Source organism: Manihot esculenta, chromosome 6 (genome assembly GCF_001659605.2).
Source record: "Manihot esculenta cultivar AM560-2 chromosome 6, M.esculenta_v8, whole genome shotgun sequence".
NCBI lineage: Eukaryota > Viridiplantae > Streptophyta > Magnoliopsida > Malpighiales > Euphorbiaceae > Manihot > Manihot esculenta.
In genome coordinates this window covers 7,867,551-7,885,056 of record NC_035166.2, presented here as the reverse complement: position 1 = coordinate 7,885,056, position 17,506 = coordinate 7,867,551, and the positions used below count along the sequence as shown (strand labels likewise).

The 17,506-nt window shown below is 36.9% G+C and overlaps 1 protein-coding gene across 5 annotated transcripts in view; it reads right to left on the bottom strand.

Annotated features, from left to right (window-relative positions):
* Nucleotides 1-580: 580 nt before the first annotated feature.
* The window catches only part of LOC110618109, a 53,820-nt gene continuing 36,894 nt past the window's right edge, over nucleotides 581-17,506 (bottom strand). For 2 of the 5 annotated variants that reach the window (XM_043957523.1, XM_021761161.2), the window contains 2 exons: nucleotides 1,286-1,409; nucleotides 581-895 (listed from right to left, as the gene is read on the bottom strand). In XM_043957523.1, coding sequence (XP_043813458.1) covers nucleotides 723-895; nucleotides 1,286-1,409 — 297 coding nt within the window. In that variant the 3' untranslated portion in view covers nucleotides 581-722. The remainder of the gene's footprint in view (nucleotides 896-1,285; nucleotides 1,410-17,506) is intronic. The other 3 variants (XM_043957524.1, XM_021761162.2, XR_006351018.1) reach the window with 2 other exon arrangements.

The window sequence follows — 17,506 nt, the reverse complement described above, 5'->3', positions numbered from 1 at the left end:
GTAAATTTTATTTAATATTATAAGATGTAATCATAAAACATGAGATGACAATATTTTATCTCGTATTTACGCAATTTAATATATTTTTTTAATATTTGTAATAAAATTATATATTTTTTTAATTTATGCGAATAAATACTTTTTTTCTATTCAGTTTATAAGTTTCTTTTAATTTACTATTTCATGAAAAATAATAGACTTTAATAAAATATCATTATAAGGGTTGATATATTACATAAAGTATTTAGGTTTTCCACGATCCATTATTATTTCCTCTAAAATTTACCAATTTTATTGAATATAAATATAAATTATTGTAAACATTTATTTTTTTTAATAATCTAATAAAAAAATTTTTAATTTGATAAAATCAAAATACAAAAACTAATCCATTGAGTTTTAAAAATAAATAAATATATGTTTTAATTTAAAAAACCTCATAGACTGAAAAGTAATTTACTCTTAAGAAAAATGTAAGGTTAAATTGATCTGATCCAGATCTAATTTGTAATACCAATGAATCATAAGGATTTCATATTCACTTGTCATCAGCGAAAATAAGCAACAAAATGCCCAAAAATATATGGTAACAAGCATTATTTTCATTGCGAAAATGATTTGATGCTCACCTTACAGTTAAAAAGTGAAAGAAAAGGATTTTGTTAAATGCTATAAACAATAATTAATATCATAAAAAGAATAAGAAAGCTATTACTGTGACATTACAATACATGTCCACTAGAGAGACCGATCCACAATAGAAGCCTTCGTGGCCGGTCCAGAAATCTGGCTTGCCATGCAGGTTCATCATTTTCAAATACGAAGCCACTCTTTGTGTATAACTTTCTTGCTGGCTCATTGTCGACAGCAACATGGACATATAGGTCACTTATGCCTGAAAATAAATAAACAAATTTTGGTTACATATGCGAGAAGACGATGAACTCATATGTGCTCATACTAAGCAGCAGAAAGACAAAAGAACACTTAACCAATAAATTATGTAAAAATTTTAATATAAAAGGTAGGCACACAAGCAGTTTTTCAATTCCCTAAAAAGAAATTGCAAGATTTTGTTGAAATTGTGCATTCATAAATTTCCCAAAAAGCTAATTCAAAAGGAGGAATCAACCAAAAAGTGCCCACGTCTACTAAGCTAGTTGGTAAGGCAAAAGCTTACTAAGGTGACGATCAATCATTAAATAATGTTTCTGCAGAATCTCATGGATACGGCAGGTAGGATAAACTAATGAAGGCTGCGACTAACTACCAAAGTGGTTCTCACCCCATTCTTGAGCTATTATTTTTGACTTTGCAACAAGTTGATGACCCAAGCCGTGTCTTTGCAGTTCCTTGGCAACACATACATTACTCAGGTATGCCCTCATAAAATCAGCTCCAATGCCCTGCTGAAGCAACTCCTAAGTTAGATCGTGAAATTGATAATCATATCAAATACTCCAATAGCACATAACAGATCATATTCAATTTTTTTACCACAACCACATCAAATTCATTAATATGCAGAATTCAGTAACTCACAACACTTCGTTTCAAAAACAACAATTTTTTCTATGATAAATAACATATGAAAGTTATACATAACATCTGTGGTGTTCTTTTGTTCTTTCCTTCAATTAGATAAGTGTCCCCTCATCCAGCCCATTCATCAGGGGCACAAGCCCAGCCAAATCATGTGTAATGTTGATATTTCATCCCTCAAGCTTGATTGTGGATTTATACAAATTACAAAGACTAAACAGGAGGAAATAAAACTATAAATTTTAGGCTAATTTCTAGGATCTTAAATTTCTGATACATAATTACAAGATAAAACTAAGGAAATATATCTCTACAGTTCTTGTACAAACCAGATACAAAAATTTGATATTTTTGGTACTTTCCCAACCGATTATGGCAATGAAAACCCTATTGCAGAGTGAGCTCTAAAGTTTTTTCCCATGTACAATGTCTTAAAGTCCTAAATTATATTACATGGGAAAGACTTTCTGCAATTTACAAATATAAACTTCTATCCAGTGACGCCACGTACACTTAAATCAACTAAGAGTGGTCTAATTTTTTTTTTCCCTTGGTCATCTTTAATTATACACTAACCCAAATTCTCATATTCTTCAATAAGGAAATTATCTTAATTTGATTCACAAACAGAAAACATGTCATTGTTGGTCAGTAGTAGACTTTTCTGTACTAAAATTTGTCTTCCTAAGTTTGAAGTCATGATATTTTTAAATGTTGACTTATTTGCTGATCCTAACTAATTCTAGAGATATGATTTGATTTGATTAGAATTCTTAATTATCTCTGTAATTATTATTTGATTATTTGCTTTCTGTTTAGATCATGGTTTTAAATTGCGGTCGCGGTCGCGGTCACGGGTAACGGAAACAGATCTATAACGGCCGTAACGTAACGGTAACGGCCTGGCGCTACACAAATTATTTAAAAAAATTTGCAAAGTTCATAAATAAAATGATATTGATTAGATTTAATTTAGAACAATGTATACAAATGCATAATAAATATAAATATATAAAATATAGATTATTTAACTTAAGTTAAACAACATATAGTTTAAAATAAGAAAAATCAACATAATATTAAAAATCGAGTAAACTAATAGCTCAAAGTATAATTTTAACTCAAAACTAACAATTTAATCCACAAAAACTTGCAAAAAAAAAAAAAAAAAGGAAAAAAACAACAATTAAAAACTAAAATAGATAAAATTTGACTAACTTTTTAAAAGAAATAAACTTGGAAATAGAGTATTTTATAATGGATCTAAGTTTATATGAGAAATATGCAGGGAAGATTGAAATTTAAAAGAGAAAGGGAAGAGAAAACTTAAAAAATATAGTTTTTGAAACTGCTGAAAAGTGTAGAAACTAATGAAAATGAGAATGGAGCAAAAGATAAAAGATATAAAAGAATTTTAATTATTAGTAACGGCCGTTACCGTTACGTAACGGTTGGTAATGGCCGTTACCGTTACATAACAGCCGTTACCGTTACATAGCGGCCGTAATGGCCGTTACTGTTACATAACGGCCGTAACGGCCGTTATGCCTGCAAATCAGGAGGGGCCGTTATATAACGGGTAACGGCCCCCCAAAATCCGTTACATAACGGCCGTTACGCAACGTAACGGCCGTTATTTAAAACCAAGGTTTAGATATAATTCTTTGTGCATAAATAGTCATATAAACCAATTATAAAGATTAAGAGTGAAATACAAGAATTCTCCAAATTTTCTCAAAATTCTTCATGGTATCAGAGTTTTTTTTTTTTTTTTTTTTTTTTTTTTTTTTTTTTTTTTCTGATTTTAGGGTTTAAATTCAATTTTTTCCTCTTTAGAGTTTCAAAACCCTAAATCTATCTTTTTTGGTTCTAACCCATCTAAGAGTCTTTCCTCCTCTCACCGCCGGCACCAGGACTGTCGTCGGCTGATCGCCCAGCTCTGACGCCGGAAAGGGGAGGCACGTGAGTACCTCCCCTTTCCAGCGCATGACCAATCGCCTGAAGCTGCTTCGCCGCTCCGATCACTCCAGCGACGATTCGAACCATCTTTTCAACCTTCCCGTGCCGCTACCCGGTCTTTCGGTGAATCAATTGGGCTCTCTTGTGTGTATAACCTTGGGTACCTCCTATTATTTCACGGTTCATAGATCTTTACTATGGCAGAAGGTAAAAGGGTCTTGATTCCTAACTCTGATTACTCGTCCTCCGGTGCCACATCTAACTTTGTAAAATCAGGTAATACTTCATCTCTTAATAATGTTCAATGGATTATCGATCCTGGTGCGAATAGACACATGACAGGCTCTTCTAAAGGCTTTCTCAATTATTTTCCTTCTCTAACCAAAGATAGTGTCAGAATTGCTGATATATTCGGAACAGGTTCTGTTATTTGCACATCCAACATTAAATTATCATCTGTCCTTCATGTTCCCTACTTTCCTGTCAACCTTTTATCTGTCAGTGCTATCATCACCAATGCCCTTAATTGTAAAATTGAATTCTTTCCTGATTATTGTGTTATTCAGGATCATCGCACAGGAAAGAGGATTGGCAATGGTAGGCTGCATGATGGCTTATATATGTTGGAGGGTGATCTGGGTTATTCGATATCTCAAGCCTATTTTGGAGAAAATAAGGATGTCAATCAGGAAATAATACAGTGGCATAGACGGCTAGGGCATCCATCATTTTTTGTCTTAGAAAAACTTTATTCTAATTTGTTTGCTAGAACTCAGTTTGATTCTCTATTTTGTGATGCTTGTAAGTATGCTAAATACACTAGAACATCCTATCCTTTGAGTCATAATAAAAGTCAAATTCCTTCTGCGACTATTCATTCTGATATTTGGGGGCCTACTCAAACTGTCTCATTGTCTGGTAATTAATGGTTTGTCACCTTTATTGATTGTTGCACTCGAATGACTTGGGTCTATTTGATTAAAGCTAAAAGTGATGTCTTTTCTTGCTTTCAATCTTTCATAAGATGGTTTGTACTCAATTTGATACTAAGATGAAAATTTTGAGAACTGACAATGGAAAAGAATACATAGATGGTAGCTTTTCTGCTTATTTGGAGAGTAATGGGATAATACACCAGACTAGTTGTCCTTATACTAGTGCTCAAAATGACATTGTTGAAAGGAAAAATAGGCATCTATTGGAGGTAGCTCGATCTCTTATGTTCACCATGAATCTACCCAAAGCATATTAGGGAGATGCAATCCTTGCATCTGCTTATCTTATCAATAGAATGCCTCTCAAGACCCTTGACTTTATGAGTCCTTTGGCGGTTCTACAAGGAAAGAATTCATACGTTGTTCCACCAAAAGTATTTGGGTGTATTTGCTTTGTCCATACTAGGACGGCAGAGAAATTGGATCCTAAGGCCCTTAAATGTGTGTTTGTTGGGTATTCTCCAACACAAAAGGGATACAAGTGTTATCATCCTCCCTCTAGGAAATACTTAGTCAGTATGGATGTTACCTTCCGAGAAACTGAACCCTACTTCAGTACCACCCACTCACCTCTTCAGGAGGAGAATAATGAGCAAGAAGAGGTGATCCCGAATTCTGTGATTCTGAATGATATGGTTCAACTAGAAAGTTTGAGTTCTAGTAGACAGGGGGAGATGTCCAATCAAGGAGAGAGAATTGGTTGTTTGGACAAGCCAGATTTGAGAAGATATTTGAGGAGAGACAAGGCAGAAGAAGCCATTATGCACTCTACTTAGAGTCAATAATCTTCTTCTGGTGAGTTACCCACAACTCTTTCTCCTGGTGAGTTACCCAAAACTCTTGAATGCTTCAATGACTTAGATAAACCTATTGCACAAAGAAAAGGGGTCAGATCTTGTACTAAACACCCTATTTCTAACTTTGTTTCTTATGAATCTTTATCTCCTTCCTATAGATCCTTTGCCTTGTCTATTTCCTCTGTGTCTATTCCACAGGATTGGAAGAAAGCTCTTGCAAATCCTAAATGGAAGACAGCAATGATTAAAGAGATGAAAGCATTGGCTAAAAATGAGACTTGGGAGCTTGTCACTCTCCCACCTGAGAAGAAACTCGTTGGCTGTAAATGGGTGTTCACAGTGAAAAACAAAACTAATAGCACAATTGAACGATTTAAGGCCAGATTGGTTGCTAAAGGATTCACCCAAACTTATGGAGTGGATTACCAAGAGACATTTGCCCCAGTTGTAAAAATGAAATCAATCAGAGTTTTGTTATCCTGCGCAGTCAACTTGGACTGGGACTTGCAACAGTTTGATGTGAATAATGCTTTCCTCCATGGAGATTTAGAGGAAGAAGTGTTCATGGAAATTCCTCCTGGGTTCGCTGATGAGAAGACACAAGGAAAGGTGTGCAGGTTAAAAAATGCTTTATATGGGCTAAAACAATCTCCTAGAGCTTGGTTTGACAAGTTTTGCAGAGCCATGATGTCTTTTGGTTACCAACAAAGCAATGCTAATCACACTCTGTTTATCAAACATCACAAGGATAAGATCACCCTTCTTATTGTTTATATTGATGATATAGTGGTGACAGGCAATGACAAAGAAGAAATGACTCAACTAAAGAGGTTGTTAGCCCAGGAATTTGAAATCAAAGATATAGGAAAACTGCAATATTTCCTAGGTATCGAGGTGGCTAGATCAGAAAAAGGAATTTTCATCTCCCAAAGAAAATACATTTTGGATCTGTTGGAAGAAACTGGTATGATGGGGTGTAAACCAGCAGAATCTCCCATTGAAAGTAATCACAAGCTGGAAGCAGGAACTGGTGAGTCCGTGGATATTGGAAGATACCAGAGATTGGTAGGAAGGTTGATTTATCTCTCACACACTCGACCGGATATAGCCTATATTGTCAGCTTAGTCAGCCAATTCATGCATGACCCTCGCGAGACTCATATGCAAGCTGTACTTCGCATCTTAAGATACCTAAAGTCTGCACCAGAGAAAGGACTTCTTTACTCCAAACATGGCACCTCCGAGTTGAAGCTTTTACAGATGCAAATTGGGCAGGATCTCTCGATGACAGGAGATCCACCTCTGGCTACTGCACAGTTGTGGGAGGGAACATTGTCACCTGGAGGAGCAAAAAATAAAGTGTTGTTGCTCTGTCAAGTGCTGAAGCAGAATACAGAGCAATGGCCCAAGGTGTATGTAAACTCTAATGGTTACAGAAGTTATTGGAGGAGTTGAGGTTGTTCGATAGATTTCTTCTGAGAAATAAAGATTCCCTTTTTTGATTTGACAACCTCAATTCCCAAGAAATATTGAAGTTTTCCTATATCTTTAATTTTGAATCCCTGAGCTAAAAATTTTTTCAACCGAGATATCTCTTTAGTATTATCCCATGTCATTATTATATCATCAATATAGACTATAAGAAAAGTAATTTTACCCTTGTGATGTCTAATAAATAGAGTATGGTTAGCATTGCTCTATGGATAGCCAAAGGAAACCATAGCTCTGCTTAATCGATCAAATTAAGCTCTGGGTGACTGCTTCAACTCATACAAAGCCTTTTTTAGCCTGCATACCTTTTCTTATTTTTTTCATAAGCAAATGCAGGAGGGATTTTCATACACTTCTTCCTCTAAGTCTTCGTATAAGAATGCATTTTTTAATCAAATTGTTGTAGGTCCCAGTCAAGATTGACAGCGAAAAATAGCAATACTCTAATTGAGTTTATTTTGGCAATAGAAGGAAATCTCTTGATAATCTACTCCATAGGTTTGAGTATATCTCTTATCAACTAGTTTGGTCTTGAATCTTTCAATTGATCCATCTGCTTTGTGTTTCACAGTTTTTCTAGGTGGAACAGACACCAACTCCCAGGTCTCATTTTTAGCCAAGGTTTTCATTTCTTCAATCATTGCTCCCTTTAGCTTCCTTCCAATTCTATGGGATAGACACAGAGAAAATAGACAAAGCAAAGGCTTTATAGGATGGAAATAAAGTGTTTTTGTGCAAGGTGTAACTCCTTTTCTTTGAGCAATTGGTTTATTTAGATCATCAATGGGATCAAAGGTTAGAGATAACTAACCAGATAGAGAAAAGAAAGACTCATGATACTGAGTAGGCTGCACAATGGCTTTTTTTGCTTCTATTTTGTCTATCCTTGAGTCACTCCTTAAATCCGGTTTATCCAAACGCTCAATTACCTTTTTCTGATCACCAGTAGTCCCCCCCTGTATAGTAGTCTTCTCTTGAGTAAAATGCTCTAGAGTTTAGGACTAAGAATCATCTCTTCCCTCTTATTGTCCTTTCTCTGAAGAGGTGATGGGATAGTATTGAAGTAAGATTCAGTCTCTCTAAACATAATATCCATACTAAAAAAGTGTTTTCTAAATAGAGGGTGGTAACACTTGTAACTCTCTTGTGTGGAAGAGTACCCAACAAACACACATTTAAAAAGCTCTCAGATCCAGCTTTTCACCTGTACTAGTATGAACAAAACATATGAACCCAAACACCTTTGGTGGAACAGTATAAGGATTTTTTCCTGTAGTATCTCTAAAGAGCTTATAAATGCAAGAGCTTTGAGAGGCATCCTATTAATGAGATAAGTTGCGGCTAAGACTGCATCTCCCCAATAGGTCTTTAGAAGATTTATGGTGAAAATGAGAGATCTGGCTATTTTCAACATGTGCCTATTTTTCCTTCAGTAACACTACCTTGGGCATTAGTGTAAGGACAACACTATTAGATTCTAGATAAGTAGAAAGATGACTGTCCATATACTCTATGTCATTATAAGTTCTCAAAACTTTGATCTTAGCATCAAATTGTGTACAAACCATCACTTTTTGTCTTTATCAAATAAACACAAGTCATGCGTGCAACAATTACAGGTGTAGGGCGACTTGACACATGGGCGACAGGTGTAGGAGTAGTCTAAGGAGACAGAGAGCGAACAATGTATAACAAGAGGTCATCTTCCTCCCCTTGGATGTTATAAATAGGTGATGGCGAAAAAAACGGAGTGGACTCAAAGAATGTTACATACGCAGACACAATATACCAATTCAGATCAGCCGAAAAACAACGATACCCTTTCTAACGTCGAGAATAGTCAAGAAAGACACATTTGAGTGATTTGGGATCCAATTGAGTAACCTGTGGACGAACATCACAAACAAAACAAGTACACCTAAAGATACGTGGCTCAACAGGAAACAAAAATTTAGTGGGAAACAAAATATTATAAAGGATATCAACATGAAGGATGGAGGAAGGCATGCGATTGATCAAAAAACAAGCAGTGAATACAGCATCAACCCAAAAACATTTAGGTACTTTCATTTGGAATAAGAGGGCCCTGGCTACTTCAAGAAGATGTTGATTTTTTCTTTCGGCAACTCCATTTTGTGAAGGAGTGTCAACAGAAGAGGACTGATAAAAAATCCTTTTTTGTAACAAATAAAATTGAAATTCCCCAGAGAGATACTCTTTAGCATTATCACTTTGCAATATACGAATAGGAATATTGAATTGGATTTGGATTTCAGCATAAAACGCACAAAAGATAAAAAATAATTCTGAACGACTCTTCATTAAAAATAACTAAGTAGTACGAGAGAAATCATCAACAAAAGTAACAAAGTACTTAAAGCCAGACTTAGACACAGTAGGACAAGGATCCCAGACATCTGAATGTACTAACTCAAAAGGAGACAAAGCCCGTTTATTAACTTGAGACACTGTAGGTAAACGATGATGTTTGGCAAATTAATAAGACTCACAATCTAAAACAGACAAAGAATGAAACTGTGGATATAACTTCTTCAAAGCTAAGAGAGAAGGATGCACCAAACGACAATGAACATCAAAATGTGTTATACGCGTGGAACATGCAAGAGATCTAGGTAGTTGTTGATCCAAGACGTAGAGACCCTCGGACTCACACCCTCTACCAATAATCTGCTTCATCGAAAGAACCTGAAAAACACAGTGATAAGGAAAGAATGAGACACAACAATTCGATGCACGAGTGAGTTTACTAACGAAAAGCAAATTAAAGGAGAACTTAGGGAGACATAAGACAGAGGATACAGAAAGAGAAGAGGTTAAGTTGACATGACCAGAACCCATGACACAAGATTTAGTGCCATCAGCAAGAGTAACATAAGAAGACGATGCATGAGACACAAGATTGGACAAAAGGATAGAATTACCTGACATATGATCGGTAGCACCAGAATCAATAACCCATTTGGAGGATGAAGATACAAAACATGCAGTAGAGTTACCTGACTCGGCAATTGCAGTGATAAAGGAGGAATTAAAGGATTTCAGAGATGCCTGGTATTGGGTGAATTATGCATACTCATCTGCAGATATTAAAATTCCCTGATCTAAAGGGAGCTCAACTGCCATATGCGCCATTTTTGTGCGCTGATTCTTATTTTGTAGTTTTTTAATATGTCTTAGTATGTCCAGGTTCGCAGCAGTAATAACAAATGATTCCTCAAGTAGAACCTGTTTCCCAAGAACGCTGAGATCCTTTAACACCATTAAAACCTCCCCTTTGCCCACCTCTGTTATTCTGTTGGCCACTATCATTGCGACTAACAAGGGCACTAGTGGAGTGTGAAGAAGTTGGAGACTCTGTACATAACACCCTAGCGAACACATCATGTAACAATGATATTTCAGAGTCAGAAAGAATATGAGATTTAGCTGTCTCAAACTCTGGAGGGAGACTTGCAACAAAGCTCATAATAGCCATTTGCTCTCGTTGAGCTTTTTGAGTTTTCACATCTATACTTAAAGGCATCAATATATTAAAATTCTTCGTAAACTCTTTTAAAATCCATAAAATAGGATGTCAAAGTTCTATCATTTTTCTCAGCTCAGTAAAACGCCTTACACACACCATAAATACGAGAAATATTCCCTTTGCCAGAATATAGAAATTCCAAATACTCCATTAACTCTTTAACAAATTCACAGTGATTAATAAGACTAATAACCTCACTATGAATAGAATTTCGGATTTGCAGAAACAAACGAGCATCATCCCCCATCCAATCTCTACGAGTTTCATCAGTTGGAGGATCCTTAGTAAGATGATCATTCATTTCAATACTACGTAAATAAATACGAATAGTCTTACTCCAATCTAAAAAATTAGATCTATTTAATTTGTATTCCGTGATTTTAGTCATCATAGGAATCACATCAGTTACGGTGGTTTTAACTTCAGCCATAAAGACAACTAACCCAAAAGAATCAAAATAAGCACAGAATCATAAGTAAACAGTACCTGGTGAACAGTGCCCGAATATGAACAGTACCAAAAATATCTCCACCCAACACCTGAACGGCAAACTAACCTCAAATTTGACAAGGGGACGGTGTGGCAGCTCTGACGATGGTGACCGGAGCAAGGACGTGCCTGCACGCGCTGGCACGTGGGGCTGCGGTAGATTGCTGTGGCGGCGCGTGAGGCACACTCGCCGACCGATCGCCCGTCGGCTCTTCACGGACGCTTTGCCGGCGCTCCGGTGTTCCTCCTAAAGGGGTGGTGAGATCCAAACGTTACTCTATATGGGTAACCCAAATGAACAGAGCCCTAAGTCTCCAAAAAACAATTTAAATCTCTATAGGTGACACTCTGATACCATATAGAAAGATAATATTTGTTGTGTTTCACAATAGAGATTACAACCTATTTATACATGAGAGACAATATCTAAACATGAAGGAAAATCAAGCCTATGATTATACAATTCCTAAGATTAAGTAACTGACCCATCTATCAATATTTACTTTCTATAACCTATAACAATGCAAAAGTTGAGCAAATGCTAACTTGGAAAGGCAAAAATGGACTTCTTAGGCCATGTAATATCAAGGAATGAGGTGGCAACAGATCCTACAAAAGTTAAAGCTATACTGACCTAGCTTGCACCAACTTCCATCGAAGAATTGAAGAGTTTTTTAGGATTATAGGAAGTTTGTGCCACATTATGGATCTATCAGTAGGCCATTGATTAGTATGCTCAAGGAATAAGTTTTTCAATGGAATGCAGTATCTCAGCAAGCCTTTGATTCGCTGAAGGCTGCCATGTCTACTGCATCTATGTTAGCCCTACCAGACTTCACTAAGCCATTCATTGTGGAGACAGATACCAGTGGTAGTGGAATGGAAGTAGTCCTACAATAGGGGAGCACCCAATAGCCTATATCTAAGGCTTTTGGACCTAGGACTAGAGCTTTATGTGTATGAAAGGGAGTTGCTAGCTATGACATTTATAGTCACTAAATGGAGACACTATTTGGAGCATGGGCAATTCTTTATAAAGACAAATCATGAGTGTATTAAGCACCTTTTGGAACAAAGGTTGCACACTAATTTACAACTGAAAGGAGTGGCCAACTTACTGGGATTAGACTATAAGATATTGTTTAGGAAAGGCATTGAGAACTGTTGACTTATTTGCTGATTCTTGGAATATGGTTAGATTTAATTAGGATCCTTAATTATCTCTCTAATTATTATTTGATTGTTTGCTTCTTGTTTAGTTATAGTTTTTTGTGTATAAATATTCATGTAAATCAATTGTAAAGATTAATAGTGAAATACAAGAATGCTTTAAACTTCTCCAAAATTCTTCATGGTATCAGAGTTTTTTCTTGATTTTAGGGTTTAAATTCAATTTTTCCTCTTTAGAGTTTCAAAACTCTAGATCAACCTTTTTTATACTAACCCATCTAGGAGCCTTTCCACCTCTCCCCGTTGGCACCAGGAGAATCACAGGAGCGTCGCCGGCTCGACTACCCAACTCACACGCCGGAAAAACCCATGCGTGACGCTCACGCACCTTCCCTTCCCGAAGCGTGATACATCGTCTGACACTGCTTCGCCGCTCCGATCACTCCGGCGAGAATTCCGACCGTCTTTTCCGCCTTGCTGTGCTGCTATCCAGTCTTTTGGTGATTTGGGTGGGCTCTCTTGTGTGTACAACCTTGGGTGCCTCCTATTCTTTTAGGATTCATTTGTCACCATGGCAGAAAGTAAAAAGGTCTCGATGGCAAAAGGTAAAAGGATCTCAATTCCTAATTTTGATAATCCTTCCTTGCAAATTAGTCCCGTAAAACTTGATGGAACCAATTATCTTGTTTGGTCAATGTCTTGTTTATTGTTTATCAAGGCTAGAGTACTGCAGGGCTACGTTATTGGTAATAAAAAGCAATCGGATGAGAGTGATCCAGATTTTCTTCGATGGAACTCGAATAATTGTCTTGTTATGACATGTTTACTTAACTGTATGCAAGCTCATATCTCTAAGTCCTATTTGATAATTGATGCTGCTGCAAAAATATGGAAGGACTTGTCCTTTACTTATTTTAAGATTGGGAATGATGCCCAAATTTATGATATTCGGAATAAGATCCATGTTACTAAATAAGAAGAAATGACTATCTCCCAACTTTATTCTAAGTTATGTAGCTTATGGCAGGAACTTGATTACTATCTGTTGACTTATTTACTGATCCTAGCTGATTCTAGGGATATGATTTGATTTGATTAGGATCCTTAATTATCTTTGTAATTATTATTTATCTTTGTAATTATTATTTGATTATTTGCTTCCTGTTTAGATATAATTCTTTGTGTATAAATAGTCATGTAGACGAATTGTAAAGATTAAGAGTGAAATACAAGAATACTCTAAATTTTTTCAAAATTCTTCATGGTATCAGAGCTTTTTCCTGATTTTAAGGCTCAAATTCAATTTTTCCTTTTTACGGTTTTAAAGCCCTAGATCTACCTTTTTGGTACTAACCCATCTAGGAGCCTTTTCTCCTCTCACCGCCGGCACCAGGAGAATCGCCGGACTGTTGCTGGCCGATCGCCTAGCTCCGATGCCGAAAAAACCTGTGCGAGAGGCTCACGCGCCTACCTTTCCTGATGCGTGACCCATCGCTTCCCGACGCGTGACCTATCGCCTAACGCTGCTTTGCCGCTCCGATCACTCCGGCGACGATTCCGACCATCTTTCCGGCCTTCCCGTGCTGCTACCCATTCTTTTGGTGAATCGATTAGCCTCTCTTGTGTGTACAAACCTTGGATACCTCCTATTTTGTCACAGTTCATAAACCTTTACCATGACAGACTCTTCTAAAGGCTTTCTCAATTATTTTCCTTCTCTAACCAAAGATAGTGTCAGAATTGCTGATGGCTCTTTTACTCTCATATCCGGAACAGGTTCTGCTATTTGCACATCCAACATTAAATTATCATCTGTCTTCCATGTTCCCTACTTTCCTGTCAACCTTTTATCTGTGAGTGCTATCACCAATGCCCTTAATTTTAAAATTGAATTCTTTCCTCATCATTGTGTTATTCAGAATCTTCGCACAAGAAAGAGGATTGGCAATGGTAGGCTGCATGATGGCTTATACATGTCGGAGGGTGATCCAGGTTCTTCGATATCTCAAGCCTGTTTTGGAGAAAATAAGGATGTCAATTAGGAAATAATACAGTTGCACAAGCGGTTAGGACATCCATCATTTTTTATTTTCGAAAAACTTTATCCTAATTTGTTTGCTAAAACTCAGTTTGGTTCTCTATTTTGTGATGCTTGTGAGTATGCTAAACACATTAGGACATCCTATCCTTCGAGACATAATAAAAATCAAATTCCTTTTGCGACTATTCATTCTGATATTTGGAGGCCTACTCAAACTGTCTCCTTATCTGGTAATCGATGGTTTGTTACCTTTATTGATGGTTGCATTCGAATGACTTGGGTCTATTTGATTAAAGCTAAAAGCGATGTCTTTTCTTGTTTTCAATCATTTCATAAGATGGTTTGTACTCAATTTGATGCTGAGGTGAAAATTTTGAGAACTGACAATGGAAGATAATACATGGATAGTAGATTTTCTGCTTATTTGGAGAGTAATGCAATAGTACACCAGACTAGTTGTCCTTATACTAGTGCTCAAAATGGCATTGTTGAAAGGAAAAACAGGCATCTATTGAAGGTAGCTCGATTTCTTATGTTGACCATGAACCTACCTAAAGTATATTGGGGAGATGCAGTCCTTGTATTTGCTTATTTTATCAATAGAATGCCTCTCAAGGCCCTTGATTTTATGAGTCCTTTGGAGGTTTTACAAGGGAAGAATTAATACATTGTTTCATCAAAAGTATTTGGGTGTGTGTGCTTTGTCCATACTAGGACGGCGGGAAAGTTGGATCCAAAGATCCTTAAATGTGTGTTTGTTGGGTATTCTTTGATACAGAAGGGATGACGTGTTATCACTCTCCATCTAGGAATTACTTTGTTGGTATAGATGTTACCTTCTGAGAAACTGAACCCTACTTCAGTACTACCCACTCACCTCTTCATGGGGAAAATCATGAGAAAGAAGAAGTGATTCCGAATTATGTGATTCTAAATGATATGGTTCAGCTAGAGAGTTCGAGTTTTAGTAGATAGGAGGTGGTGTCCAATCAGGGGGAGAGAATTGGACGTTTAGACAAGCAAGATTTGAGAAGGTATTTGAGGAGAGACAAGGCAGAAGAAGCCATTATATAGTCTACTCAAAGTCAAGAATCTTCTTCTAATGAGTTACCCGCAACTCTTGAATGCTCCAATGACTTAGATAAACCTATTGCACAAAGAAAAGGGATCAGATCTTGTACTAAACACCCTATTCGTAACTTTGTTTCTTATGAATCCTTGTCTATAGAGCCTTTGCCTTGTCTATTTCCCCTGTGTCTATTCCACAGGATTGAAAGGAAGCTCTTGCAGATCCTAAATGGAAGAGAGCAATAATTGAAGAGATGAGAGGATTAGCTAAAAATGAGATCTGGGAGCTTGTCACTCTACCACCTGAAAACAAACTTGTTGGCTGTAAGTGGGTGTTCACAGTGAAATACAAAGATGATGGCACAATTGAACAGTTTAAGGCCAGATTGGTTGTTAAGGGATTCACCCAAACCTATGGAATGGATTATCAAGAGACATTTGCCTCAGTTGGAAAAATAAACTCAATCAGAGTCTTATTATCTTGCGCAACCAAATTGGACTGGGACTTACAATAGTTTGATGTAAAGAATACTTTCCTCCATGGAGATTTAGAGGAAGAAGTGTGCATGGAGATCCCTCCTAAGTTTGCTGATTAGAAGAGACAAAGAAAGGTGTGCAGGTTACAAAAAGGCTTTGTATGGGCTAAAACAATCTCCCAGAGCTTGGATTGACAAGTTTAGCAAAGCCATGATGTCTTTTGGTTACCAACAGAACAATGCTGATCACACTCTATTTATCAAACATCACAAGGGTAAGATCATCCTTCTTATTGTGTATGTTGATGATATAGCGGTGACAGGTGATGAAAAGAGGAAATGACTCAACTAAAAAGGTTGTTGGCTTAAGAACTTGAAATTAAATATTTAGAAAAACTGCAATATTTTCTAGGTATTGAGGTTGCTAGATCAGAAAAAGGAATCTTAATCTCCCAAAGAAAATACATTCTAGATCTTTTGGCAGAAACTGGTAAGTTGGGGTGTAAACCAGCAGAATCTCCTATTGAAAGTAATCACAAGATGCAAGCAGAAACTGGTGAATTCGTGGAGATTGAAAGATACCAGAGATTGGTAGGGAGGTTGATTTATCTCTCACACACTCGACCGAATATAGCCTACGTTGTTAGCTTAGTCAGCCAATTCATGCATGATCCTGACGAGACTCATATGCAAGTTGTACTTCACATTTTGAGATACCTAATGTCTGCGCCAGGGAAAGGGCTTCTTTACTCCAAATATGGTCACCTCCAAGTTCAAGCCTTTTTAGATACAGATTGGACAGGATCTCTAAATGATAGGAGATCCACCTCTGACTACTACACAATTGTGGGAGGGAACCTTGTCACCTGGAGGAGCAAAAAAACAAAGTGTTGTTGCTCGATCAAGTGTGGAAACAGAATACAGAGCAATGACCCAAGGTGTGTGTGAACTCTTATGATTGCAGAAGTTATTGGAGGAGTTGAGGTTGCCCGAAAGAGACAAGATAACTTTGTATTGTGACAATAAAGCTGCCATCAGTATCACACAAAATCTAGTCCAACATGACCGAACGAAGCACATTGAGATTGATCGACACTTTAGTAAAGAAAAATTAACAGACGGTGTCTTGAGCTTAGTTCATGTGACTTGTATTGAGCAACTTGCGGATGTGTTTACTAAAGGGCTCAACAATAAAATCTACCATAATCTGATTTGCAAATTGAGCATGTGCAATATCTATGCACTAACTTGAGGGAGAGTGTTGACTTATTTGCTCACTCCAGGGATATGATTAGATTTGAAGAATTTTGGGAAAATTTTGAGTATTTTTATATTTTCACTCTTAATCTTTACAATTGGTCTACATGACTATTTATACACAGAGAATCATATCTAAACAGGAAGTAAATAATCAAATAATAATTACAGAGATAATTAAGGATCCTAATCAGTTCAAATCAAATCTCTAGAATCAGCTAGGATTAGTTAAATAAGTCAACACTCCCCTCAAGTTGGTGCAAAGATGTCACACATGCCCAACTTGCAAATCAGATTATGGTAGATCTTGTTGTTAAGCCCTTTAGTAAACACATCCGCAAGTTGCCCCGTAGAAGTCACATGAACTAGGCTCAAGACACCGTCTGTTAATTTTTCTTTAATGAAGTGCCGATCAATGTCAATGTGCTTGGTTCGGTCATGTTGGACTAGATTTTGTGCTATACTTATAGCAGCTTTATTGTCACAATACAAAGTTATCTTGTCTCTCTCGGACAATCTCAACTCTTCTAATAACTTCTGTAACCATAAGAGTTCACATACTCCTTGGGCCATTGCTCTGTATTCTGCTTCCGCACTTGACCGAGCAACAACACTTTGTTTTTTGCTCCTCCAGGTGACAAGGTTCCCCCCACAACTGTGCAGTAGCCAGAGGT